Source organism: Microtus ochrogaster, chromosome 6 (assembly GCF_000317375.1).
Source record: "Microtus ochrogaster isolate Prairie Vole_2 chromosome 6, MicOch1.0, whole genome shotgun sequence".
Lineage (NCBI taxonomy): Eukaryota > Metazoa > Chordata > Mammalia > Rodentia > Cricetidae > Microtus > Microtus ochrogaster.
In genome coordinates, this window is record NC_022013.1 from 76,221,643 (window position 1) to 76,247,755 (window position 26,113).

Here is a 26,113-nt window from a genome sequence, read left to right on the forward strand (position 1 = left end):
TCTTCCTCCTCTTCCTCCTCCTTCTTTCTCTCTTTCTTCCCCACCCCCAGAGATGGTGACCAGAGCCTCAGGATGCTAGGCAAGGACCTCACACTGAGCCTCTCTGGTGAGCTTTTCAGGGCAGCAGCCTTCTTCCACTGCACATCTACGTATTGAAAGACAAGCTTTTCATAGTGAAAAGATGAAGTTGTCATTAGTCTCATGGAGCTCGTGTGTGTGTGTGTGTGTGTGTGTGTGTGTGTGTGTGTGTGTGTGTAGACTGAAGACAGGCCTCATGCATGCTAGACACATGCTCTACCCCTGCACTATATCCCTCGCCCTGTGTATATTTTAAATAAGAATTTCTATCACTACGTGGCAATCGTATTCAATGAGGGAAACCTGCTTTTCTCTAAAATGGTAAGACTCATTTGTGCATAGGTTTTGGTGCTGGGTGACCCCACGCCCATGTCTCTGTAATCCATGCATTTTACAGTTCGGCCACCATATTTACTTCCAGTGTGGTCTGGGGAAACCTTGACACCTGTTCCTGTGTTCTCTGCAACCAGGACTTGCAAGACCCATGGCCCCTTCCCTTGACTGCTGTGTTGTCTGGGAGGCGTGGTTAAGACACAGTTCACAGATGGCAGAGACAGGACCTTTATTACGTTTCTTTTTAAATGCCACGTTACTATAGCATGATTGGGCTTTAAAAGTCTGTTTACCCAGGTTTCCCAACAACCTTTGAAATGAAGATGTCTTCCTGGACGGGCAAATGGTCCCATCCTTATTGACAGCTTTCCTCACGAAAAGGACAGGTGTGTCCTAACTTGCCAAGTCAGAACCAATAAATCCATCGCTTTCTATGGGGCAGGCTGACAGACACCCCTGCCTTTTGCCATCAGGTCCATTCCCTTCCCTGGGCCCCCAGAAAAGGGTGTCCATCCATCAAATATCAACAAGGAACACTTATCAAATCCTGGCCCTGAGAATCTCCAGGCTGCAAGAAGCTGACAGCTAAAGTGTGTGGGGGGCTGTAATTACTGCAGAAAGTTGTTTCTCTACCAGCACAGATAACAAGTGAATGAAAATTTATGGCAGAGAACAGAAGTCACAAGGAAACAGAAGCAGAGGACTGGTGTTCCTCCCAAAAGGCCATCTTGCATCCTAATTGCCGTGGAGTTGCAAGGGCCCTTACAGATAATTGAACAGAAAATGATTAAGTCATCAGCAAACCGCTTCTGCTTGCAAGAGTTCAAACATGTACTTAACCTGTCCAAGAATTATATTTTCACTCTGTGTGCCTGCTCTGTCTCCATTCAGCCTCGCGGGGAACCCGATTAGAAAGACAACCGAAGGACCCCCGTTATCTGATCTTCTGGTGGCCGATTTCAATAGAACTTAAACCCATTACGATTTGCTGAACTTGGACTTCTTTCCATTTTATCTGAGCAGTAAAATACACTGTCCAAATTTCCAGACACTGAGATAAGGCCTACAGGCCCCCGTGACGGCTAACTGTTCCTTTTTAATTCTTTTAGAACAAGAAACAAAACATTACAAAATGATAGCAGGCTGGGCACTGGGGAATGAAAATTGCTTTGACATGGAGATTAGGCCTCTGTATTGTTACAAGACATTGTCTCATATGGACAAGAGTACTGTAGGGGGAAAAAAATAGAGGGGCATTTTTTTTTCTAGAATGGTCATGAATGACCTAATGGAGGGGGACAAAAAAGTAAGTGCGCTTGCCATTATGAACGAACGGGACATAAAGGGAGATTTAAAGCGTATTGTTGGAGGCTGGAAATACCAGAGGGAGAGAATGGGCAGAAACAACAGACTCCAAACCCGAGATAGGCAAAAAGAGCAGTGTCCACAGCTCCGAGAGCGGAGCTTTCACCGCCACCAAGGGGAAACGAAATGTGTTCTGTTTTCCGTTCCTGGCTAAGAGCAAAACGCAAGCGGCTTGTTCTCTAGATCTTCACATGGAAGGAGGAAAAGAATTCAACTTTAAAAGAGTTAATTCCGGGTGCTCTGTGTAGCGCTTTACGAGCAAAGGATCAATTGTTCTATAAAGGCAAGCTCTGTAGTGTGCTAATGTGTTACTGCAAAAACTAATCGCTTCAATAAAGAGGCTGTGTTTCCAGAGTGTGCGAGCCTCCGTGACTTTGATTAATACTTCCCACGGGACATCTCAGCCTCAATATGGGCTGGAGAAACTTCCTAAATATTCAATGAGCATGGTCAAAAGATGTATAAAACAAATCAACCTGACACCTTAATCCGGCTAGGCAGCAGTTGACTCAAGGGGTGGAGGGAACGAGATACATCATTTAACACGGCAGGCTTGAAAGGCTGTGAACGCCTGCTCCTCAAAGCTGAGATGACACCGAATCTGTTGTGCTTAGTGGTCTAGGAGTTATTGGTGTGTATGTTAAAATCACCCAGTGGTGAACGGGAAGCCAGGGAGACCCTTCCATCCTGGCATCTCTTGTACAATTCACAAACATGTTCTCAATGGACCTGGAAGCAGGATGAACAGAGAGCTGTTTGCTAAGTGTCCGTGGAGGGAGTGGAGTCTCTGAGAGAACACAGAACTCTCGATTCTCACTGGAGCAGCTAAGCTAAGGTGGCCCAGGACTTGTCTCTCGTGTCCACCATTCCTGCACAGCATCTCTGAGGGCCTGTGACCCCTTCTAACTCTTCTCCTGGGTGACAGTGGGAGCCACTTGGGGATTGCCAGCAGTGGTTCAGGCCTGGAGGGAGACATGAAGTCATGTGCCTCACTTGCTCTCAGCTCGCCTTCAGAAGGATAAGCTCCATCCAACACCTGATCTCCAGCCATGGCTATGGCAGACATATAGCTAGCATCTAACTCGAGAAATTAAATAGTTTCTGCATATACTGTTTCTCCTGGTTGTTTTCATTGCAAAACGAATGCATAGTCACTATTTGAAGTGGAAAAGACGCAACAATTTAAAGAGTATATCTTATTAGGGTTAGGACTTTTTTTTTTTAAAGATGAACGTGCCAAACCAAGTGCTGTATGTCTTTTTCAAGAAATATAACCAGGTGGCATTTCTGATGAAATTCTAGGATCCCTTTCTCAATTTCTAGAGGTCTCCGAATTCTAAAATGGTTTCTTGAATCTTAACTGCAGTAAAACTTTCCCTGTGCATCCATACATAGCACAGTATCTATTTCTTTTAGTCTTAAAAAGAAACAGATAATGACTTATGTAGATATATGTGATCAGCATAATAGACACATGCTTGTACAGGAACAGGGAATCAACAAGACATGGGTCACCCGAACTTTAGGGAGCTTGGGCTGCTCTGCACTGTCTTCTCAAAGGTCTGAAGCGCTTCGTTTCAATTGGCTCCTGCGCACGTCACGCAAGCATCCCTCTCGTTAGCTCAGGGAATACAAATTCATTTATTACTAGCCAAATCGAAAGATGTAATTAGGAAACTTAAAAACGTATAATTCATTCCAAAAATGAAAGAGAAATGACCTTGCGTGGCTTTCTGCTGTGGGTCGCACATGCTACTGTTGTCTTTCATTACAGAGGATCATTATTGTTCAACTAAACTCATACAGACTTTAGCCACTACCCCTCCTAGTGGGGTTAAAGTATGGATCGAATCTATAATTGAATATTAGTGCATTTAAAAATAAAACATTTGCCCAGGCACTTTATCGTGGCTTGGACAGAGTAAGTGGTTCCATGTGCAGTTAGGTTGACTCGCTGCGTTCTGAGGGAACGAGAAGCTTTTTTTCCTCAGATCTATCTCAGTCCCTTGGCATTCATGTAAACACACAGAATTAGAACATTATTAATGCCCGTATCTACTCCTGAGTAGTGCTGTTTGGCTCAAAATGGCTTGGGTTTTCTACCCCCACCTCCCGGGAGGCTCATTTCACTACTGTGTGACCAGTGTTTAAAAAGTTCTTTGGTCAGTCTCTGGATGGAAGAAGGTGCCATAGAAAAACACACGAGACAATGTCATAACATTATAAAAATGCAACAGATTATGGCGGAGAGAGGGGTGAACCAGGAGGTAACAGGACACACGCACGTGTGCACATGGCACACACATTATAACCCTCCTCGTCTCCTTTTTAGAGTCAAAGCCAGGTTGGCCAGGTCCTAGAAGGCTTTCAGGCATCTCCACCTGACAACCAAGGACAGCTATGAATGTAGACAAGTTTACTAAAAACATTATGAAAAATTATTTTTGTGACGTGTGTGTGTGCTTATCGTTACTGCTAAACTAAAACTCAGTTCTTGAGTAGGAGCTTTAGAAATGGCAATGTGTCCTGTCCCACTGTCAAAAGGTTGGGCATGCCTGTGAGTGAGACTAACAATGGCCAGTCCTCAACCACTCGCTCCAACCAAAAGGTCCACTATAGAGCGCCACCCACCAAATCCAGGTTCTTTCCCTGACCCCCTATGGCACTAGCCCTTTGTGTGCCTATGGTTCCTTTTCCAGCCTCAGGCTACTTTCCCCACTCTGTCCAGTTAGTTGGCGCTGGAAAAGAACACACCTCCCACTTAAGCAACACAGCAAGAGAGAAAAGGCTGAAGTTAACACATAGTTCAGAAGCAAACAGAAGGAAATCAGAACTTCTCCCATAAGGACAAATTAAATATTAGTGACGAAACCAACATGAACTGGCCTGCCAAAATGCAGCCATAGGCTCGGCTTGGGCCTGAGATGCAGGCCAGCCTGAGTGAGGGAGAGTAAGAAAACAAGCTCATCTTGGTGGCTTGTGAGACCTGAGTGGAAGAAATCAGAACCTGTATACACTGAGGTAGGCAGGGGAAGGGTTGGGGGGCACCCAACCCCCCCCCAAACCAATCTCAGCTAATGTAATGTTTATCAAATTCCTTGGCTAATGATACCATGAGTGCCATTCTAATCACCAAAGCCCAGTCTGTTTTTAAAAAGTTACACATGATTAACACAACTCCAGGTTGATGGAGATAATTACTTCAAACCCACACACATACAAAACACAGGCACTTGTGCATGCACACACACATGGACGCACGCACACACATGCACATGCATGCACCCCGCCCCAGAGAGAACCAGGAGGTCCCAGTATTCTGCAGAATGAGGGGGGGCTGCAGCTGTAGGCCGACAGCTTTCATATCCTCATTTGAATAATGTGTCCTGAATCTGTCACTTTATTCATTCCCCCTTATGCTCCGTGTACTCTACATCAACAACAAATTAAGTTGTAAATAAGAGACAATCATCACTTTTGTTTTTAAGCAGCTACTGCATAGAGAATTTCAGCGTTCGCTCCTTTCGACAGGAGGCGAGGAGGTGCTGAGAGTTAGCATTCAGAGGCACACATACAGAGAAACCAACAAAAACAGAAACAGTTTACTGCTGCAAAAACAGTGGAATTTTTTTTTCCTGGAACATCCAGACATTACCAAGAGAGATTTCACCCAGGAAACTACTAAAACACATAAAGACAGAGGCAAAGTCTCCTGGACCACACTGGTCACTCATGTGAATTGGGAAACAACCTCAGGTCTTAATAGACAAGTAGTATTTTTGCTTCGCACCTTTGGACAAAAGGACAAGAATGGCCACTCATCCACAGCCCAGGCGTCATCGGAAGTTGACCCCACACTCATCTCCATTAGCTCTCAAGAGTCCGGACCACTGCTGCACCCATAGACAACGAAAGAGGGGGAATAAAAGCGGCCCCTACCTTCACATCAGAGAAGTAGGTCTTCAGCATGTTGGAGCTGGGGTAGCGGGTGTAAAAGAACATGAGCTTTGCCTTTTTCAAGTGATTGGGTGACAACCCTTCCTGCATGTAGGATGCAATCAGTTAAGGCACAAACAAGGTTAAATGAAAGGGGTTATCCCTCCTGTCCCCATCTCCACACATACTCAGAGAGTCTGGAGGCCCCACAAGCCTGGGAAAGCTGAGTGGTCACCCATATGGGTTGTGGAATCCATCACTGACTGGCCACCTTGCTCACTGCCTGTTTTGGATTGCCGAAGGAAATGGTTAGGATGCTCAATTCGGTTGCATATTCTTGGCTAATTTCTGATGAGGGTGGCCAAGCCCTCCTCCTCCATTTGAAGTCCAGTATGCTATCCATACAGTTCACTTGTTGCTAAGGAGACGGACCAGCCTAACACCACTGCCGGAGGCTTACCTAGGAGCCTTGCTCCCTGACTGCAGTTACATTCTGTTTGCTCTTTTCTGCAGTTTGCCTGTGGTCATCACACCGACCTAGGTAGAGCTACCCAGCACGTTGTTCTGAACATGATCATGCAAGCTCCATGTCCCCCCTTGCAGCACTGTCATGGTGAGGCTTCAAGACTCAGTTTCTTCCTATCTTATTCCGATCGTCTTTGAACTGTTTCTTTTAGCGGCAATTCAAGCTTGGGAGGGGTAGTCTGGCAGGACAGAACAAGGAGTGTGGTATTGCTTTTGTTAAGACAACAGTTCAACACCAAATACAATTTGCCCATCCTGGATTTATAGTTAACTCCTTTGAGAATGACACAGTAGTCGGGGGCTAACAAATCAATACATGTGGGTTAGCGGATCAATAAGTAGCCACTTACCCCAAATAAGAAGGCCTATTTATCTGGAAACATCGTCACCTTTTAGATCTGTAAACAGTGGCAAGGAAAACAGTTCCCAGGAGAATGGAAGGCTAACCATAACAATCCAGGCTGCCTGATTCTCTCTCAGATTCTTGGCACTCCTCAGCAGGCTCCGAGCTGGGATAGCTCTGGTCACATCTGTGCTGCAGCCTGGCCCTGCCATTTCCTCAGCAAATTAATGGCTTTATAATTTATCAGAGATGAAGATGCACGTGGAGAAAATCAATGTGGTCCCCACAAGGTCAATTAAGGGTCCTTCCTAAAGGTTCCTCTAAGGACTCTCTCTTAAAAGAGAGTAGGGAAGAAATAAAGGTGGAAAACAGGAAAGCATGTGTGTGTGTGTGTGTGTGTGTGTGTGTGTGTGTGTGTGTCCTACACATGGGAAGCTACCCGGTGAAAACCTCACACCTTAGGAAGAAAAATCAGATAAACAGACATTTGGGAAAGAGAACAGGTTCCCAGTGACCTCCATGAGGAATGGCACTATGAGTTGTAGGAATAGTGGGGAACCAGATAGGATCTAGAGAGGTACAATCAAATCAATATCGACAAGCTCTGACTACTCCCGACCAAACACTAGCCTTGAATGTGTTCTGGGGACATCTTCCTTTATATCCTATGTTGTTAATGGAAAAAAGAAAAGAAAAGAAAAGAAAAGAAAAGAAAAGAAAAGAAGATGGTTATTTTTTAAATAGAAAAGTTAACTATGGTGGTTCTGTGTGTGTGTGTGTGTGTGTGTGTGTGTGTGTGTGTGTGTGTGTGTGTTTAACTGAGAATAAACACCGAAGAAAGAAATTTTGATTTTTCTATGTGGAAGCCAAAGCAGCTTAACTGGACTTGTGTTTTTGTTTAAGGCCCTTAATGATCACAAAGACGGCAATTTATGGCTGACATACTTGTTGTGCCAAGGAAAAGCTGAAAGGTCTCGCAGAAACCTCCATTAGTCTGATGGGAGCAACGAAAGGAGCCGGGCACTTCAGGACCATCTGCCCAAACGGATAAGTGAAATCTCAGTTGCAAGCTGCTCCCAGCCTCACGATAAGAGTTTTCAAACGAGCCCCAACTCGGATGAACATCTTCTATCTGGGCTCTAATCTTTTCTCTCTCAGGGCCCTGCCTATGATTCTAAGTCCCAAATCTTGTAGATTTGGTCTCATACAAAAGACAAACTGTTCAGCAGTGTGTCTAAGAGAGGCACAGAGCTGCCCAAATACCCTGGGGCTTTCCAAGCATCTCAATTTTGCTAAAATATTTTAGCTTTTTGTGTTTAAAAAAAAATCCATTCCCTTTTAAAATCAGAATTTAGAGAATTTTATTTAATGAAAAAATTAAAACATTATTTTGATCTGGATTGCTCAAGTTTTTGTTTCAAGATGTTTCTGGTTGGTAATACCTGGCACCATCCGCCCAAAGAGAAACAGACCCTGCCTCTGTCCCTTGCGATCCTTGTGTAATTAAGATAAAATTCTCATAAAATATATGTTTCTAATAAACTATTAAAAATAGCTAATGAAACATTTAAAAGCCAGCAGTTAGATAATCCTTTTTTTTTGCCTCCTCAAAATCAATCTGAACTGACCAATTGGTTAATTTCCCTTTTAAGTGCTTGTGCCGAAAGCAACTGCTCTTCCAAGAAGGCACTAGCCGTTTCCTGGATACTTACACACGCACAATGACTCACGATGGAATAGATTCAGTAAACATACAGCTGTACTGAACACGCGCTAAGCTCCATTCAAGGCCAGGAGAGAAAATGAGCACAAATAAATATTAAGGAGGTGAAGGGGTGGGGGAGGGGAGGGGGTGCAAACAAGCGTTGTCCCGGCAGCTCGCGCGCGCGGCTCCATTCTCTGAGCCTCAGCTTTGTGAAGACAGATGACATCCAATTCTATGTGTAATGCAAAATAGACAATAACTGCAGAAACTTGAGACGGCTGCCAGGTGTAAAAAAAAAAAAAGAAAAGGAAAAAAAAAGAAAAGATGATAAATCCATAAATTAATGAAAGACATCTGCTTGGCATATAAAGGCTCAGGGAAGGAGCGGGGTACAGCTGGACCTGAAAGTCCAAACAACCTGAGAGCCTCAATGCGGTTTGTTTACCAAGCACAATATAACCTTACCTAAACAGCAGCCGCAGGAACAGCTCAGGCAGCAAAAAGGCAAATGCAAGAAGAATAGGCCCTGAAGGCTACAGGAAGAAAAAAAATTCCCCTAGTTGAACTCTGGGTTTTAAGCTGCGGTTCCACATGGGGAAGAGGGTTTTCCCATTTTCTAAACACTTTGAAACGGAAAGAAGTTTCCTTCTCTGATTTGTTCTGGGGCTTCCCTGAGAAAATTCAACGGATTTTTAGCTCTCATTTAAGCGACAGTAATAGAGCAGGCTGTCACTCTCCCGGGAGTCTGACATCAGAGAGCTGGGTACAGGTTTTTGTTTGTTTGTTTTAATGACTTTTTTTTTTCTGGAGATGGTTAGGTGCCTATAGTCATTCAGGATTTCATTTATGTGTTAAATTCCGAGGGCCTCCAAAGCTTCTAAAAATGTCAAAGATCACACTCATACATATATTCCCAGCGTGAGGGGTGCTGAGGCAGGAGGATTGCTGTGACCTCAAGGCCAGCCTAGGATACACAGTGAGACTTTTTCTTTCAACAAACCAAAAAGAAGAACAACAACAAAACAACCATCATTTTAAACTGGTGTTTCATGTTGGACTTCAGTTTGTCTCGTGAAACGGTTTTTTCCTTCTCAACCCCAAATATTCCCGGGACATTCTTTGCACATGTCAAGCCTTCTCAGAGAACAGGCTGAGGACCTCCAGCCTCACATCTCTTAATGGTTCATCTGACAACCTTGTGCTTGAGCTCAGGGGGATGCAAATGTGAAAGGCACACACAAGGCTATTTTTCTTGAGATGCAAAGAAGATGAGAGACAAGGAACGTCACAAAGAGAGACAATTGGCTAGCGATTCTTCGGGAATTTGACTATAACTTAATATTTGATTAAACTGATCCATTTGCAAAGACAGTGAACGCACTGTTTTATACCCAAGACACGAGCTCTTGGACCAGGTGTACTGAAGTTCCGGTGGACATGAACACAACCGTTCCTTCCTTCTAGGGGGACTACCAGGCCGTGAGCCTTTCAAACACAGATGACAGACATGTTCCACGGAGCCTGAGCCATGCGAGAAGCTGGCAGTCAGCACTAGTCCTTATCATGGCCACTGCACTGAGAAACAGGAAGGCCCTTCGGAGTAAGAAAGGAGTGTTCTTGAAGGGGGAGATCACGTAGTCCTGGAGTGATTGTTCTTCACCTAGCATGGAAGAGACCCTGGGTGCAATCCCTAGCAGGCTGAGGGTCTGAAAATAAAAGTTATTCATGACACTTTAAAGAACTCGAAATGCACACTAATGTTTGCAGTCTGCACGTACCATCCCAATACACTTCTATTTGCTCCATCGATATCTTCCCCCTAGGGCCGTGTAGTCTAAAAACTGAAGTTAAACATTCCTTGCCGTGATTCCTCAAGATTTTATTAATCAAAGCTTGAGATCACCCCCTCCCCCCCCGGTCTAAAACAGAGCAGAAGTCTCAGGCAGGTGAACCATGCCTAGGAGAGCGGGTGCTACGTGGGAAGAGGATTCCCGCTGTGGCTTGCCTGTCCTTTCTTCTGACACCCAGGCCTAGTGACAAGCTGGCTGGTCACAGGTACAAGGAGAATGGCAATCCAGAGGTTAGAAGGCCAAGGTGTGGGAAACAGAATGGCTAATTACAGCCAGAGGCCCAAGGCCATGGAGCCTGGGGGAAGGAAGCAACTCCAGGTACAGAAACCTGGATTTCAGGCCAATATGGGGGTCTCCTGCCACTACTGTTTAGAAAGGGGCTCTATGCAGCAGGAGACAGGAAAAGTCTCTCGGCACAAAAGACTTCTTTTTGTTCGAATCCTCAAAATTCCTCAGGGGATTTAGAGAGAAGGATGGCACAGTGAGCTTAGTGGACGCTCAGAGCAAACCAACGCCTTTTCTCTCCCTAGAAGACAAGCTAACAGAAAAAGGGGGCCCAACTTCAGTTATCCACCACGAGTCCAGGTCCCAACTTAGAAAGCTGCTGTTATCAGTGAGACTCTGCTGATAACATCCAGGATTTTGCCACCCAACTTAACTGGTCACTAAGATGAGTGTGTGTTACTGGAAGGGGGGAACAGCTACTTTACTATGTGGTTTAAAATACAGTTCTCTGAGGTGCAAGGAGTCTAGCCTTAGACATAAATCAGTCTAACAGGATCACATTCGTGGGTAGATTACTGCCCAAGTGTTCCTACCTTCTTCCCTTCCCTTCCTCCAGCCCAGCAGCTCTGCACAGCCAGCTGGGAGTATGGGGCACAGGTGCGGGGCTCCACGTTTGATGCACTGAATGCCAGCCTTCGAAAAACTGAGACTGACCCAGCAAACAAGCTCAGACTCAGATCTAAGACCTCGGTGTCTTTGTCTTTGCCTGAGACATTCTCGTCTTCATCAGGGTGGGAAGAGATTCTTGGGCTTAGTGGCCCAAGAGGCCTCGTGCTTGTGGCTTCCGCTCACTTTACTAACAGCTGCCCTGGATGAATGAGAGCATACTTCTATCATCCTGGGGACCGGAACTTCGGTGTAGCCTCTGGAGTGGGCTCTGCTACGAAAATGTCAACCTCTGTCGTCAAGACTATTGCTCAAAATCCTCAATTTAGTAGCAGCCAACTTCATTGCTAAATTTTATATCATCTGCTAATTTATTATACAAGAGGCATGTCTCTACCTGCCCCCAAATGCTACTATCCCCCTGCCCAAGACAACCACAAAATTGAAAAAAAAAATTGAAAGGACTGATTGACAGAAGAAAAAAAAAGTTATGGATTAAAAATCACTGGTGTACATGACAGATGTACTAAAAATATAATTGACATCTCTACCTAAGAGTTAGGGTCAGGATGGAAAAGCTCCACTAACGGGGCCATTTTTAGATAGCCGAGTTTTGGATTTAACTGTGTTCTCTCGTTTTCCAAAATAATTTGCTTTGTGTATATCAGGACAAAAGATTTCTGTGTTTGACTGAGCAGAGGTCACTCATGCGTACAGGCAGCTGCCCCAGCCCACAGAACAGACCTTGGTGATACAGAGGGGCTGACGCCGTCGGAATACATCAGTACCTGCCCATTTCCTCTGAAAAAGTTTCAAAATTAAAGACAGAATGCAAGCCCTCCTCACAACCATCGCTATCCCACAGCCTCGGTGGTGGCGTCCTTGCCTTCCTGAGATCTAGTCACGCCTTTGCAGCCACGGTGGCCTCCAAAGCAGTGAGAATTCTGGATGGAATCACAGGTCTGAAAACTGGCTTTTCTCCTCACCTCTGTCCTGAAACTTACCATCTTTATAAAATTCAGGATTTACAAGGTGTCACCCCCCCACACACACACACACACACTCTATCTGCTCTCCAGAAAGGAGACAAGACAGTCACAAGGAAGAAAGGCAGACGGAAGCACTGCTGGGAGATGGCCTTAGAGACAGTTCCTAGGGGCAATTATGCACTTGTCAAAGTTGCAGGGATGCTGGAGTTAGTGTTTAACTTTCTCTGCAATCGGAAACACACAGTGTATGGATCCCACAAGGCTATTATGTTGAGTATTAGGAAAGACTACACCCTTAAGAAGGTACTGGCTGTGCACTGTTGTGTATGCCTGTCATCTGAACACTTCAGGAGACCCAGGCCAGCCAGGGCTATAAGAGTCAAGCCCTGCCTCAAAGTCCCCAAACCCAAGCAAAACTAAACCCCACAGAACATGCCAAAAACCATACTGACATAGGTCACCCTAGACATCCTGTATAGTGTGGGTGGCTACGCTTGTGAGGGGGACCTCCTTTGGCCTCTTGTTTATGTTTGTTCTTGAGGAGAAAGACAAAAGGATATTGCGCCTCCCGAATACGGTGAGATGTCGGACATATCTTGAAGATCGCCACACTCAGACTTTATGAGTGACAAAGACAGTCCTTCTGCGGTGCTGGGTGGGTGTGCTGGTGAACAGGGGTGGTGGCTCAGATGGTGGGACGCCATCTTGGTCCTCAGACTCGTCGTGTCCCTAGTCAAGTCTAAGGACTCGGGAGAGGCTCTGTCTTTTCCCGAGAAGGATCCAGAGGGAGCACCTAGTGGACTCTGAAATGGGTAGGCCATCAAGGGCAGGGGGAAGGGGTGGCGGAAGCTAGGGGTGGTGAAGCCGGCTGTGGCAGAGAGGGGTGACTGGTGCAGGGGCTGGTGGTGGCCACCTGTGGTTGGGCCGGAGGCGGATTGCTCAGATGAGTTTTTGCGGACCACCAGGGGAAGTGCTTCTGTCTGGTCTGTGGAACTGGGCATCTGCACATTGCCAAAGGTGTCCAGGGGGTTTGGAATGATGACGTCACCAAAGCATTGCAGGCGCTGGTTGGCCGTATGGAAATTGTGGTTTTCCCCATTGACTGCAAATCTGGCCTGGGGGATCTGGAGAGGTGGGAAGACCTGAGGGACCTGGCGAGAGGGTTTGGCAGAGAAGACTTTGACCACCGTGTCCACGACCTGTGACATGGCCGTGTTCAGCTCCTGCTTTAACGTCTCTGCCAGATGCTTGCCTTCTGGCTGCAAGGAGTTTGGCCCGTGGTCTCTTTCTTTGTTGCTGCCTTCTCGCTTGGGCTTGTTCTCAGCCATCTCCTGCTCCCTGATCAGGGCTCGAGCCCTGTCGATGAACTGCCCCGGATCCAGCTCACACAGCTCATTGTCTGAGCGCCCCACCGAGTCCTGGGCCCGTGCATCCAGGATCTCCGATCGCATGCTGTCTTCAGACAGGTCGCCATCTTCATCATTTTCAGAGTCGGTGCTGTCATAGACCTGGTAGAACTTCTCCTGCAGCTGGCGCAGCTGCTTCTGCATGTCTTCCAGCTGCTGTTTCAGCTGTCGGCGCTCCTCTCGCTTCTGTTCTTTTCGGGCTGAAACCAGCTGCTGGAAACTCTGTTGCTGCTGCTGGGGCAGCTTCTGCTTGCGTTTGTTTTCTCTGTAACTTTCTCGGGGACTAACAGACTGCGGGGCCATCTCTCTTTCATTTTCATTGCCCCTTAATGCCACACTGGGGGAATGGCTCATACCCCGGATGATATTCTCAACCCGGGCGCGCTTTGCTCTCAGGTGCTCGTCGCATAAGCGATCCACATCAAACTGGCTCATAGTAGGCCTGCCAAAAGGGGAAAGACACTCTGGGGGGCTGTCTCTTGAAGAGTTGCTGCATATATCCTCCTGATGTACTTCGGAGCCTGTGCTGGAGAGACCGCTGGCTTGGAAACTGGGCTCGGTGCCACCGTTTTTGTTCATGTTATTTTTCAACAGCTGGGAAATTATAGTTGCTCCTGGAAAAGGCATCATGGCATCTTCATACGAGTTTGCCCTCTTCAGCAGCTTGCGGAGTACGTTCGACTTTTCCCCATCTGCGTGTTGCACCACAGAATATTCAACATCCTGCTCTGAGCCTTGGGGATTCATGGCACTGAAAAATGTTGCCCTTGCCTTAGCAAAAAATGCAGATGCTGTCCCTACTGTCCTTTTCACTCCAATGTCAACCCTTCTCCTCTTGGTTTGCCGGCTTAAGAGGGCTGTGCTGTCATGGTCAGGCATCACTGGACAGTTATTGTGCCATCTTCAAAAGCTCGTCAGCTGGGCACAGCTCAAGAATCCCGGGACCCTGGCCAACAGAACAAAAGGACTGATGAATCATTTTCTTTAAATTTCTCCAAATTTCCTGACCTCAATCCTGAATCCAATGCAAAATGCATAGGCTCTGGGATTTATGGCGCATCACAATTATTGCAATTTATCATGAACTCCGCTTGAAATGAAACATTTTTAAATATTTCTGCTCCACTGGTTTAAGATGGATTAAGATTAAAAAAAAAAAAAGCAAAAACTGCTTAAGCACCAGTAATATGATTCTCTTTCACAAATGCCTAAAATGATACTGTTTATCTTCGGAAGAAATGGCAGATTATAAGAACACAGCCTCTGACGAGCAATTGATTAAATTTGGGGGCATTAAGATTCTTATTCTAAAAGAAGAGGGGCATGGGTTACACTTAAGAAACAGGGTTAAATTTTGAGGCCGTGCGGAATTTGGATAAAGATCTGATCTGGAAAACACTGTGGTTTTCATGTTACTGAAGGAAGGGAAGACTCAGATAGATGCAGATATTTAGCACACACCTTTATTACTGAATTTAGAAATCAATCTTGTTGTATGTGCAATGGGACGAAGGCAGCGACCAGCACCTTCCAGGCATTCCTGGCCTGTTAAGCACTGAGATCAAGGCAGATCCCCATTGTTCATTGCCGCTTACTTCACACAGCGACGGGTTTGGGTCAGGGAATTCAGAGGAGAAGATAGTATCTGTTGCTGTGTCTACACATAACAGGGAGATGTTTGGAAATGGTCGCAGTATTCTTTTCGGTGACTGTAATTGTTAGAAAGTTAGATTCTCTGCTGCCACATTTTGGGAGCCAATATGTATAACCCTGCACTACTTGACCAGGCAAGAACACACACATCTTTAGTACCAGTTTTGTTCTGGTAAGATCTGCCAAAACAGTACTTCAAATGGCTAAGAAACTCTTAAACACACACCATTTGTAAATCTTGTTGCTTATGCCAAGGAAAGGAAAGGGAGGGGGGAGAGCTAAACAGAAAAAGCAACTGGAGAAACATACAAAAGAAATAAAATATCAATCAAATATATGAGAAAGAAAAATGACTTCTTTGTACAGGAGCTAGCATTGTTTTAGGCGCAAAGTAGAAAAAGGAAACATCCTTGCTTACATTTTATCAAAGGCCCTTGATACATGTGTCACTTAGTAACTAGCTCCAGGTTTTATATGCATGAACAAGACAGCACATCTTTTTGTTTACAATTAATGTTTTATGAACAAAATGAAAATACTGCCTTCATGCCGGGTTTATCTGATATTGAACTTCGAATTTGCTTAACAGACCACATCTTCACAATAACAGGGTGCATTGCCAAAGGCAGCGTGTGGAGTGCTTGGAATCTCTCCCATCTCTTTCGGTTCACCTGTAAAAACATCTACGTGCTCCCTAGGAGTGCATCTGTGGCTAGTTTTAAAGAATGGCTACCCATGCAAATAGGCATCATTTCAGCATGGAATAATCTGTAAAAAATCAAGAAAATGCTCCATGCTTACATGGCAACAATATGTTCTTCTTCTTCTTCTTCTTTTTTTTTAATGACAAATATTTCACCATGCTGTGTTTGCTCTTGGTGTTTTTCTCTGAAGACAAAATGTTTTTAGAAGAGTCTGCTTCAGGGTGTCCTGAGGCAAGGTGGTGACTCTTTCTCGAGCTTTCTGTATGTCTGAGGGTAAAACACTTCAAGGCAAAATATCCTGAATTGAGGTTGGAGTTTGGGATCTCAATGACTTTAATACTGTGTTTGAAATTGAGTTCAGAATAAGAGAGACTCCTCACCCACTAATAACACAATTGATCTGGGTATGACAAAACCCAGCAACACATATTTTGCTGACAGCACATTGAGCCTGACAGGTAAAACAGGTGAGGCTGTCAGGTGAAAGCAAGACCAGAAACAGGCACAATTTCCGAGTCACAGAAACACTTGGATATCGGTGGTTACAAGGAAGATTCTTTTGTACCTACAGCAGCTTTCTAAAATCAGGGATCTTTGCCATCTGAGATTTCTATGTCATTTGTATGCGTGTGCAAACCTTTTTTCTCTCTTCAGTATCACCTGCAATGCCCATGGACCTCCAGTGAAGGCCGAAGAAGCTCCGTGCTGTCTCTTCTCCCCCTGTTCACCTTGCTACTCAGACTGGCCTTCCCTCCTGCCCATTTTGGAGTCTGAAGAACACCTCTGGCTCAGAGACTCCCAGAGGACATGCCAGTGTGTGTGGACCAGCACAAGGTCATCCAGGCATCCTTCCTCTCCCAGCTGCCATTCACCTCTGTGTCAACTGCACTTCCTCTCATGGTGCCTAGGTATCCACAGCTGCATCCCTGCCTCATGCCAGAGCCAAGAGGAGGCTGGGCTCGTCTAAGGTGGGACAGCTCCACTCCTTCGTCTTCAGTGGAGAATAAATATTAATTAAACATATGCACTGGGCCCATTGAGACTCAATAGCCTGTAACTCCCTCCAAATCCACCAAGCTAAATTGATTTTTTAAAAAATCTGAATCAGGTATCATTTAAAAAATAAATAATGATTTATTTCCATTTTAAGCAAGGAGAATACAAATACCTTAGGTCTCTGTGTAAAATGTCCAACTGAGATATAAACAACAGAAAAAATAAATGGGAAACATTATTTTATCCAGTAAGACAGGGCACTATGTTAATAGGTACACATTGATTTGTTTTCCATACAGCTCAATATTGAAACAGAAATAAAAAGAGAGTGACCATATACTTCAGGGCCATAATCCAGGGGTATTATAGGCAAGATTTAAAAATAATAGGTGGCTGACCTAGTACATGTCTAGCATATTTTACTAAACCAATGTACAAAAATATATTTCCACATCAAAATGCACTATCAAGTGACCATGGTAAAGTTAAAACCGCTACAAACGTTTTCCCAAGGGTTTCCTTAATTTCCAACCTGTAGTTCTCAGGACTTTGTCCCCACGGTGCCAACCCACTGAGGTACCCAACAACTTCACATTTCTAAGCATGTGAGCTGAGCTGCGGCTTTCAACTCCAATTACTATGGATTCTTATAATGTTTTCACTTTAACATTGATTTGGAGCTTAAGCAGGCAATATAAAACCTCTGGGCCAGTCCTGCTGAGAAACAGTATAAAGAAGATGGGGAAATAGTGATACCAGAGTCCAGACCAGATGATTACTGTCCCACTACATGTGCTTCAGAAAACTCTCCTGAATTCATGTGGAAATCTATGTCCAAATGTTAACTTATCAAACACATGCCATGTGGGTCAGCATGCAGCCTACATGCATGCTCAACAGCACCTGTACAACAGCACAACACAGCAGACGCCTCTTGAAAAAAAAAAACCCAGTGGGAAAACAACTTCAAGTCAGCTCTAACTGCTCCTAACGGTGCCTCCTTGAAACCCAAAGGGCCTGCATTCTGCTTCCCAAGGAGGAGCAACCCAGAGGACATTGCTGACTTCACGCTGGAACAAATAATCTGCAGCAAAGAATTTCAAAGGAACACAACAATATGAAGCAAAGTGGCTTAGGGCTCAACTTTAATAAAACAAGTTATTTTGAGGAGGGGGTGTGCAACTTTTCCTACATCTCTCTGGAGCCCAGATTCCAGACAAAGAAGTGTTTCATTATGGTGATTATCCAGATAGTTCAGGCAGATCTTTTATAAGCATGGAGTGCGTAAGGCTGGCACGGCTTCCTGCTGCAGTTATTTAGATTTCTGTCTAGGTTGATAAAATTATTTGAAGAAATGGCTTGGATTTTTTTCCTTTTACAAAGTCATCTTTAAGGGGCCTTAATGAGGTAAGCTGGTCACATGGTTTCAAGTGGAGTATCATCATTAATATTAGAAGTCATTCTGAAAGTCAGCCTGAATTCAACAGGGGAAAATCAGGTACTTTGGTTCACATATACACTAAGTCACTCGCTGACCCCTCCCAGCATTTCTGCTAATCAACAACTTTTATTTTAGAGATATTTCTACATGCTACGAGGCTAAGAAAACTACTTGGCATAAGTTAATGCTTTAAAGAATCGAGAGCTTATTGACAAAAATTTTACATTTCCTTTTACAATACAAGGTTTCAAATCATAACCATTTCATGTGTGAGTCCTCTATGCTATCTGAAATTCCATTCATTTTTCACCAGAAAAACGAACACAGAACTCTTTCTGAGACCTGCCCAAGATATTGATTTCCACTTATTTCAAAGTTACAATTCATCAAATTAGGCAAATACAAGAGTGTGAGAAACAATCCTAAAAAATGCACTCACACTTTTTCTTCTTTTTGCAGAAAAAACAGAATACTCAAAATATCCTTTGAAGCTTTGGAATGCACTAGGCAATAAGATTGGAGAAATTTCTTCTATGTTTCCCTTCCAATTTATACAAATACTGAATTTGAAACCTATAACCATGGTCATGCATAATCTGTTTTCACACCATATAACATCACTAGCATTTTATAATTTCTTTGAAAATTCTAACCAGTAAACAATTTTAAAATTGATAGCATATAGTTGAGCCCATACTTGAAGTGATACCAGAAATTTGGAAGAAGGGACTTTATGGGTTAAGAACAATTGAGAAGGAGCCTGGCAGCTTGCAGAGTGAGTTAGCTCAGGTTGGAAGGGTGCACAGCCTGCTCGCAGAGGGACCTAGTTAGCAAGTGAGCACGCGAGAACAAAGATGCGTGTCATGTATGCACGACTTTTTCCCCACAAGGTGGTGATTAAACAAAACAGAATCCTGCATCATGGGCACACAGAATATCAATAAGTGCCACGCGTGACTAACGCCTATCAAAAATAAGGCATATGAACATAGCCATGGATGGCATTTTCATTATCAAATAATCTCCAAAAGCATACAAAGAAAGAGCTAGTAGGGGAGGGGTGATTGATGTTTAAGTTAGAAGACTAAGTGACACATACCTGTCATTTTCATGGAAACAGAGATAGCCTCCAAACGACAAAACTAACCAACAAACACCGTCCGCCATCTGATCTATTCCCACACAACTCAACTCAAGGAAGTAAACTGTTAAACCAGCAGCCTAGAAGGTCAAGTTTTGAGAAGCCAGACACCCAGACACAGCACTTACACAGAACTCCCAGCATCTTCCCTGACACACAAGCAGGCTTCCTTTTTTCTCTCTGTACACAGCAGCCTGTGTCATTCGGAAACCACTCCGAAGTTCTTGCAAGAAACTCTTCATAGAACTGGCTGCCCGGGTCTCCCATCAGATCGCCAGAGCCGGGTTCCCTTGCACAGACTCAGCTTCTCCCTCTCCATCCAAGTCCTTTCTAGGACACCTGGCACATGTCTGATACAGCGACAGGCCCAGTTCACTTCATGAGAGTATTTAACACAGGGCTTGAAAGAGTTTAAACACATACCTATTCTTTCTGGGCAGGGAGAAAGCCTACTACAAAGACAGGCTTTAGCAGAAAGTCACACTTGGGAACTGACTTTGGTATTTTGGGCAGTTACAAGCCACCCATTGCTGTCCAACACACACACACACACACACACACACACACACACACACACACACACACAAAGGATCTCCCCGCCCCCCTCTCTGACCTGCCAGACAGGCAGAAATTGAAGGGAGGTAAAGAGAAAGTCAACTCTCTCTCTCCACCTGCTATCCTGAAGTGGGGTGTGCTTTTGGCAGACAGAAGCCTGAGATAGGGCCTCCGCAGTCACCTGCCAACATCCCTAAGACAAATAAACAAATACTACCCCCACCTCCAAAAACAAAAATCTCATGGCAGGGGCTCAGAACACAACAGCCCGATTCCCATTAGCCTGGCAATCCCATTAACCAGAACCACCATAAATTCATGAACCTCTTCAGTTCTGAAGCCTTGTGGTCTGGAGCTGTACAGAAACACAGGCACCCAGGAAACTTGCACCTGCCTCTCTTGACACAACACACCTGTCCAGCCCTGCCCATGCGCATTCTGCTAACAGACTTTTGTCTGCCTGGTTTAGGAGAGGAAATGATTTTTTTTTTTTTTAACAGAGGGGTACGAGAGGGGGTGGTAAAAGAAAGGAGGGCTGGGGAGGGCAGAGAACCAGACAGGAGACTGACTCTTCAGCCTTGACTTTGAGAGGAGGCCACCCTGGGCCTGCTTTATTTTCATAAGCTTAAGGAGACAACGCAGATGTTCTCGGAAAAACATAAGTAAGCAGGTGAGTTTCCAGCCTTCCCCGAGGCGAAGGGCTCTGGGCTGCCAAGAACAGCAGCTACACACTCCAACCAGCCTCCTCAAGACTATCCCTCAGCCTCTCCTTCTGCTTCTGTTCTTATTCTGCCCAAAGAACTTAACTTCCCTAGAAGCTGGGCAGGGGCGGGAGAATCTGAGTGTGGCTCGATGCTCTCTCCAGGGGGGGCCCCCATCGCTCTCAGCACAGGCGCTCAGTTTTAGCAGGACTGACTGGCTGGCACTGTCTAGGCGACGACAACTTGCTCAGCTGGACTTTGGGTGATGTCTACCGCCCCCCTCCCCTGTCTCCTCTCCTTGTCTGTTCAGGCAAGATAGCAGCTCTCCCCTGTCCTCCCGCCCTCCAAGCCGTTTTTCTCAGCAACAACCGCTCTCACCTCTCTGCTCAGCTGGGCTCTTCTCCCTCCCAGTCCTAGGAACTGGGGCAACACTGGAGCACTACCCAGCTGAGGCCGGAGCGCAGCTGCCCACTACCCGAGCGTGCCTGTAATGGCTGGGGGCTTCTCGACCGTGGGCGGCCCAAGCACACCCCTACCCAGGGCCGGCCCTCCGCAGCGCGACGTCGTGATGGCCCCGCGGGCAACCCCTGAGGCTCCTGGGCCAACTGCCCCTACTCTGTGCCTGCCAGCTAGGCGCACAGACTGGGTGGAGGGGCACCTCGCTCGCTCCTAGGGACTATCCCTCCTCGGCTGTAGAGCCCGGTGCAAGCTCCCAGCTCTGAACTCGCAGGGAGAGGAAAGTCACCCCGCGCCCCCCCCCCTCCGCCCTCCTCCCCACGGCCGGCCCTTGGCCCGAGGTTAAAAAGGAGAAGTGAAAGGTATGCAAACACCAAGCAAATAGGAAAAGCCGGGAAGAAAGGCAGCTAGAATAAACAAGACAAAGGGAAGGGACTGGGGACAGGCCCTGGAGTTTCTACCCCGGGTAGAAGGGAAAGAAGGGGCTGGGAAGACAGCAAGAAATTTAGAAGAACAACAAAAAGGGACTCGGTACCCCTCGCGGCCCCCTCTCCTGAGGAGAGTAAGAGAAAAAAATAATAAAAATAAAAGGAAGCCAGAGCCTCAGTGCACCCCAGGCACGGTACACAAAAGGTGACAAGATCAGCGACAAGTCCGGCAACGCCAGCCTCTCCCCCATCGTCACCACCACCCCAGCCACCGGCAGGCACGAGAAAGAAAGAAAAGCCAAGCGGATCACTTACTCTTCGTAACTGAGAGGAGAGGAGCTCGGAGTTCCACTGAGGCTCCTGCTTAGAAAACTGTTTTTAGAGGCTATTTGATTACGATTCATGTAAATAACACCATTTTCCCCCTGGAAAAAGAATGTTTACACGGGTGTGAGTAACGGGAGGCTCTTCTCTCTCTCTCTCTCTCTCCTTCCCATTCAAGAACAAGCCAGTGCGAGCGGTTCTCAAAAAGGGGAGGGGACAGCGACCGGGTGAAGATACTTACGCGGTGCGGGCAGCAGCGGGGTGCAGCCACTCTCTCTCTCCCTCTCTCTCCCTCTCTCTTTCTCTCTCTCTCTCTCTCTCTCTCTCTCTCTTGCGGGCAGAGAGAAGAAACCCACGCGCGCAGGCAGTGATGTCTTACGAGTGATAATTGGCCCAGGGGTCGGTGAGTCTGTGCGAGAGCGAGTGAACGGGGCGAGTGCTGGGACAAGAGGGGAGTAAGAAGGGAGGGGAGGGGAGAGGCGCGCAGGGCAGAGCCCAGAGCCCGGGGAAAGAAGAGAGAAAGCAGAGGAGCGGAGGAGGAGGCGAGGGCTGGAGCGCGGAGCGCGGCGCGATGGCCCGAGGCGCAGCGGGCGCGGCTGTGAAGCTCCTGTGCGTCGCGCGGCTTCCCCAGCTGCAGTGGCGGACGCTTTCCCAGCGCTCTCTCAGCTGAGGGCTCCGCTCCACAACAAGATTTACTTTAAGACACAGCTGAAGGAAACAGGAAGACTGCACGTCACAGTCCCACTGACGTACCCGGCCCCAGCACCCAATCGCGAGGCGCCTTCGGATTCAAGGGGGGATAGCGAGGCAAGAGAACTTGGGAGGAAAAAAAAATACATATACATATATATAAAAGGGGTGGGGGTGAGGGGCTGGGAAGAGAGGAGGGGAGAGGGGCCCCGTGCTCCCCCTCCCCGGCCTCCAGCCCCGGCCCCCACCCCGCCCTGCCACTGCTTGGGGCGCCTGCCTGGATTGCCGCGCGAGGCGCCTTCGGATTCAAGGGGGGATAGCGAGGCAAGAGAACTTGGGAGGAAAAAAAAATACATATACATATACATATATATAAAAGGGGTGGGGGTGAGGGGCTGGGAAGAGAGGAGGGGAGAGGGGCCCCGTGCTCCCCCTCCCCGGCCTCCAGCCCCGGCCCCCACCCCGCCCTGCCACTGCTTGGGGCGCCTGCCTGGATTGCCGCGCCCCGGCCGCTGCGAGCCATCTGCGGGCGTTGTGCACCGCGGCGCCTGGCTCACACTGGCTCTTCCAGGACTCCGGTCTTTTTTTTTTTTTTTTCATTTCACTGATACAGATGATGGAGTTCTCCCTGCGGCTGAGCTAAGGGAGCGCTCCCCAGACTGAGGTAGAGGAAGGCACGGAAAACTATACGGGAGAAAAAGTGGAGGTTTAAGGAGGGGGCATAAAGAAGGGAGTGTGTTTGTGGGGGGGGGGAATGGAAATCGTTCCGCTTTGGAACCGATCATAGATAATATCAGTAAGAGCTGTCACTCTGGCTTCCTTTTAAAGAGGATGGGCAAGCACAGGTAGGTTTAGGATTTAAAAAATAAGTGTCAGAGATTTCACACCGGGGTCACTAAATCTGATGTTAAAAGCTCTGCCTATTATTGACTGAGTTCCAGTCAGACAGACCCCAAAATTTATAGGACGACGATTCATCCTTGGTTACCTTTAAAAATATTTAAAATTGTAGGCAAAGTTGCCACACAGGCTACAGACACCACATCCCAGTCGCTCTTCAGTTCACGCACCCCAGAGTGGACCAAAAACTTAGACCAATATAGAATTTACACAATTTCGAAGTCTGAGTGACAAACTTAAAAGTTTATCAGGCAAGACAGCTCAAGCGTCAGCATCTCCAACTCTAACGCTTAAAGCCATATAAAAAAACCACATTGGTTTGACATCTTGGATGAAAAATAGCTGCGAGATTTCTTCAGATAACATGGCTATTAAAGAGGGCCTTGGCTTCAGTGACAAACGCTGAAGAAAGCTTCCCGCTGTTGCTGGAATGTCCCCTTCCCTGGGCACAGTTAACGGCAGTGCTTACTAAGGAGACAGCATGGATTGAAGCACCTTAGAAAGCCCGACGCTCAGCAGAGCTACAAAGCACTGGTAACGTTCATACCTAGGAGACCGGACACTTTTTAGAAGGGTGGTGTGGGGACAAGTATTTTTTTCCGAGTCCCTCCAATTCAATCAGATCAAAGGTTGAACGGTGTTGTGACAGAGTATGGAGGAGACTGAGTGCTCAGCTACCATCGTCTGCCACGCACACCCTCGTTTCTAGGACGTTCTGATTTCAGCCTCCAATTCACCAGACTGGGAGAGTGTATTAATCCCCTGTGACTTGGACAGCTGTGTGTGTGTGTGTGTGTGTGTGTGAGAGAGAGAGAGAGAGAGAGAGAGAGAGAGAGAGAGAGAGAGAGAGAGAGAGAGAGTCTGTGGGAAACTTTTGGCAGGCACAGAATTCAAACATTGAAAATAAGGAGAAAAAAAATCAGGTCGGCCAGGCTGATGTTCCGGAAAAGACTCACCTGAGCATCCCCCAACGTCTTACCCCCTCTCGAACTGCCCCGAGACCTTCCCCATCTCAGGCAGGGAAACAGCATCGCCCAGAGCCCAGTACACTATTCACACCTTCAAAGATGGGCTCCTGTGGCAAGAGCTCTACTCGGGGCTGGTGGGACCGAAATGATCTTCTCACGTGCCCGTTAGACAGGGTGGAATATTGGTTGTGTACCTTTGAGGTAAACGGATGGATTGAGGAGGGTGGAATTTGGGGTTCTGAGAATGGTCCAAAGCCACTATCTCATTTTTCGTCCCTTTATTTTCTTTTGAAGAATCTGTTTGCACTTGCCAGCTTGATGTTTAAAAGGGAGGGGGTCGGGCAAGGAATGCGGTGGGGGGCACGCAAGGGTAGAGGGAGAGAGATCATTCTGGAGTAGTTTGTGTCAATTGCACCTGGCGTTCGGATGCACGTTTTGCACATGCCACGCCTGGGTTTTGACTGCGGGAAAAGTTTACCCCAGCACCTTCAATTATAAATCCTTTATCTGTCTCGCAGAGGGACAAAGTAGGCCTGAGTCAAAGCTAGGGTAACCTCCGGACAGACAAGCAAACTTCCCACCGGCAGCTCGCGCCGCTCAGGCTCCTGGCTTGTCATGCTCAGCCCCAGCAGTTCGCAGCCCGCACTGGGGCGCAGGAGCTGCGCGTGGAAACACAGATCTCTAGCCAGGCTGGGCGTGTGAGCTAGGGTGGTGACCCTGAGTTCTGAACGCTGAGGATGAGCCCTGTCTTGTCCCTTAACTGTCTGGGCCACGCATAAGCCAGGCTCCCAGGTGCTGTCTGGCCTGAGCTGCGATGCTCCCCCGGGGTTCCGAGCGGTGCTGGAGCAAGGCTTGAGGCCCAAGGCCCCTGTCTCCGGGCGACTCCTGGTTTGTTTTCTGATAGCATGGAAGCAATCAGTCAGCCCGAAGACCAGAAGTCTTCTAGATACCCGCTTCATTTGTGAAGTCAGGGGCCAAGCCTAGGATCCTTACAACCCTTTCTTTTGCCAACCCTGGCCAGCACGGCCCTAGTGATAAAAAGTGAGCACAAGTTCTGATGGGTGTTGGGACAAGCCGTCCTCATGCAGGTTGCATTAGCTGGTTTTTCTGGAGAGTGAATTGCGTGTTAGAGAAAGGCATTTGTGCACCCGGCTCTAGGCTAAACACACTTCGCCTTGACCTTCCCTCTGGCTGTTTCTCCTCTCCAGTTCAGTCTTTAAACCCTTAGGTGGGGGCTAAGGAGGGGAGGTAGTGTTTGTAGGGTATTTGAAACCCTGCAAGCAGCCGGCATCAGCGCCTGAGAGCTGTTTTGGGGTTTTCAAGCGGATTCCGTGAAGAGCCAAAGTGGGAGTGGATTTTGTAAAAGGATGTTGGAGGACCTCGGTGGCCTCCCACCAGCCCACCCACTCACCACCACCCACCTGAGGAGGGGAACAGAGGGAAGAGGCGGTGGCAGCGGCGGGAGCAAACCTGCCAGCTGCAGGTTGCCTAGAGGCGGGTTGACGGCCATCCTTTCACGCTCTCCTCCCCTGTGCCCAGCGTGACGCCGAACCCAACCTGGATTTGTTCTGAATGGTGGGGGAGAAAGTGAAATGCCACCAGATCAGTAGCAAGTAGCAGCTGCGGCGTTTCTCTCTTGGGAACCCCACTGCTCAGAAGCCTCCGAGTGATGTTTGTTTAACCAACAGCTTTCAAAGTAAACATCAGCGAGTCTGTCCAAAGAAGTTGGGAGCCA

At 47.0% G+C, this 26,113-nt stretch overlaps 1 protein-coding gene across 2 annotated transcripts in view; it reads right to left on the reverse strand.

The window, feature by feature from the left end:
• Positions 1 to 22,130, reverse strand: part of Prox1 (prospero homeobox 1) — a 51,976-nt gene extending 29,846 nt beyond the window's left edge. For both annotated transcript variants that reach the window (XM_005348864.3, XM_013346955.2), the window contains exons 1-3: positions 22,062 to 22,130; positions 12,576 to 14,367; positions 5,716 to 5,823 (exon numbers count right to left, since the gene is read on the reverse strand). In XM_005348864.3, the coding sequence (XP_005348921.1) occupies positions 5,716 to 5,823; positions 12,576 to 14,300 (1,833 nt within the window). In that variant the 5' untranslated portion in view covers positions 14,301 to 14,367; positions 22,062 to 22,130. The remainder of the gene's footprint in view (positions 1 to 5,715; positions 5,824 to 12,575; positions 14,368 to 22,061) is intronic.
• Between the last annotated feature and the right edge of the window lie 3,983 nt (positions 22,131 to 26,113).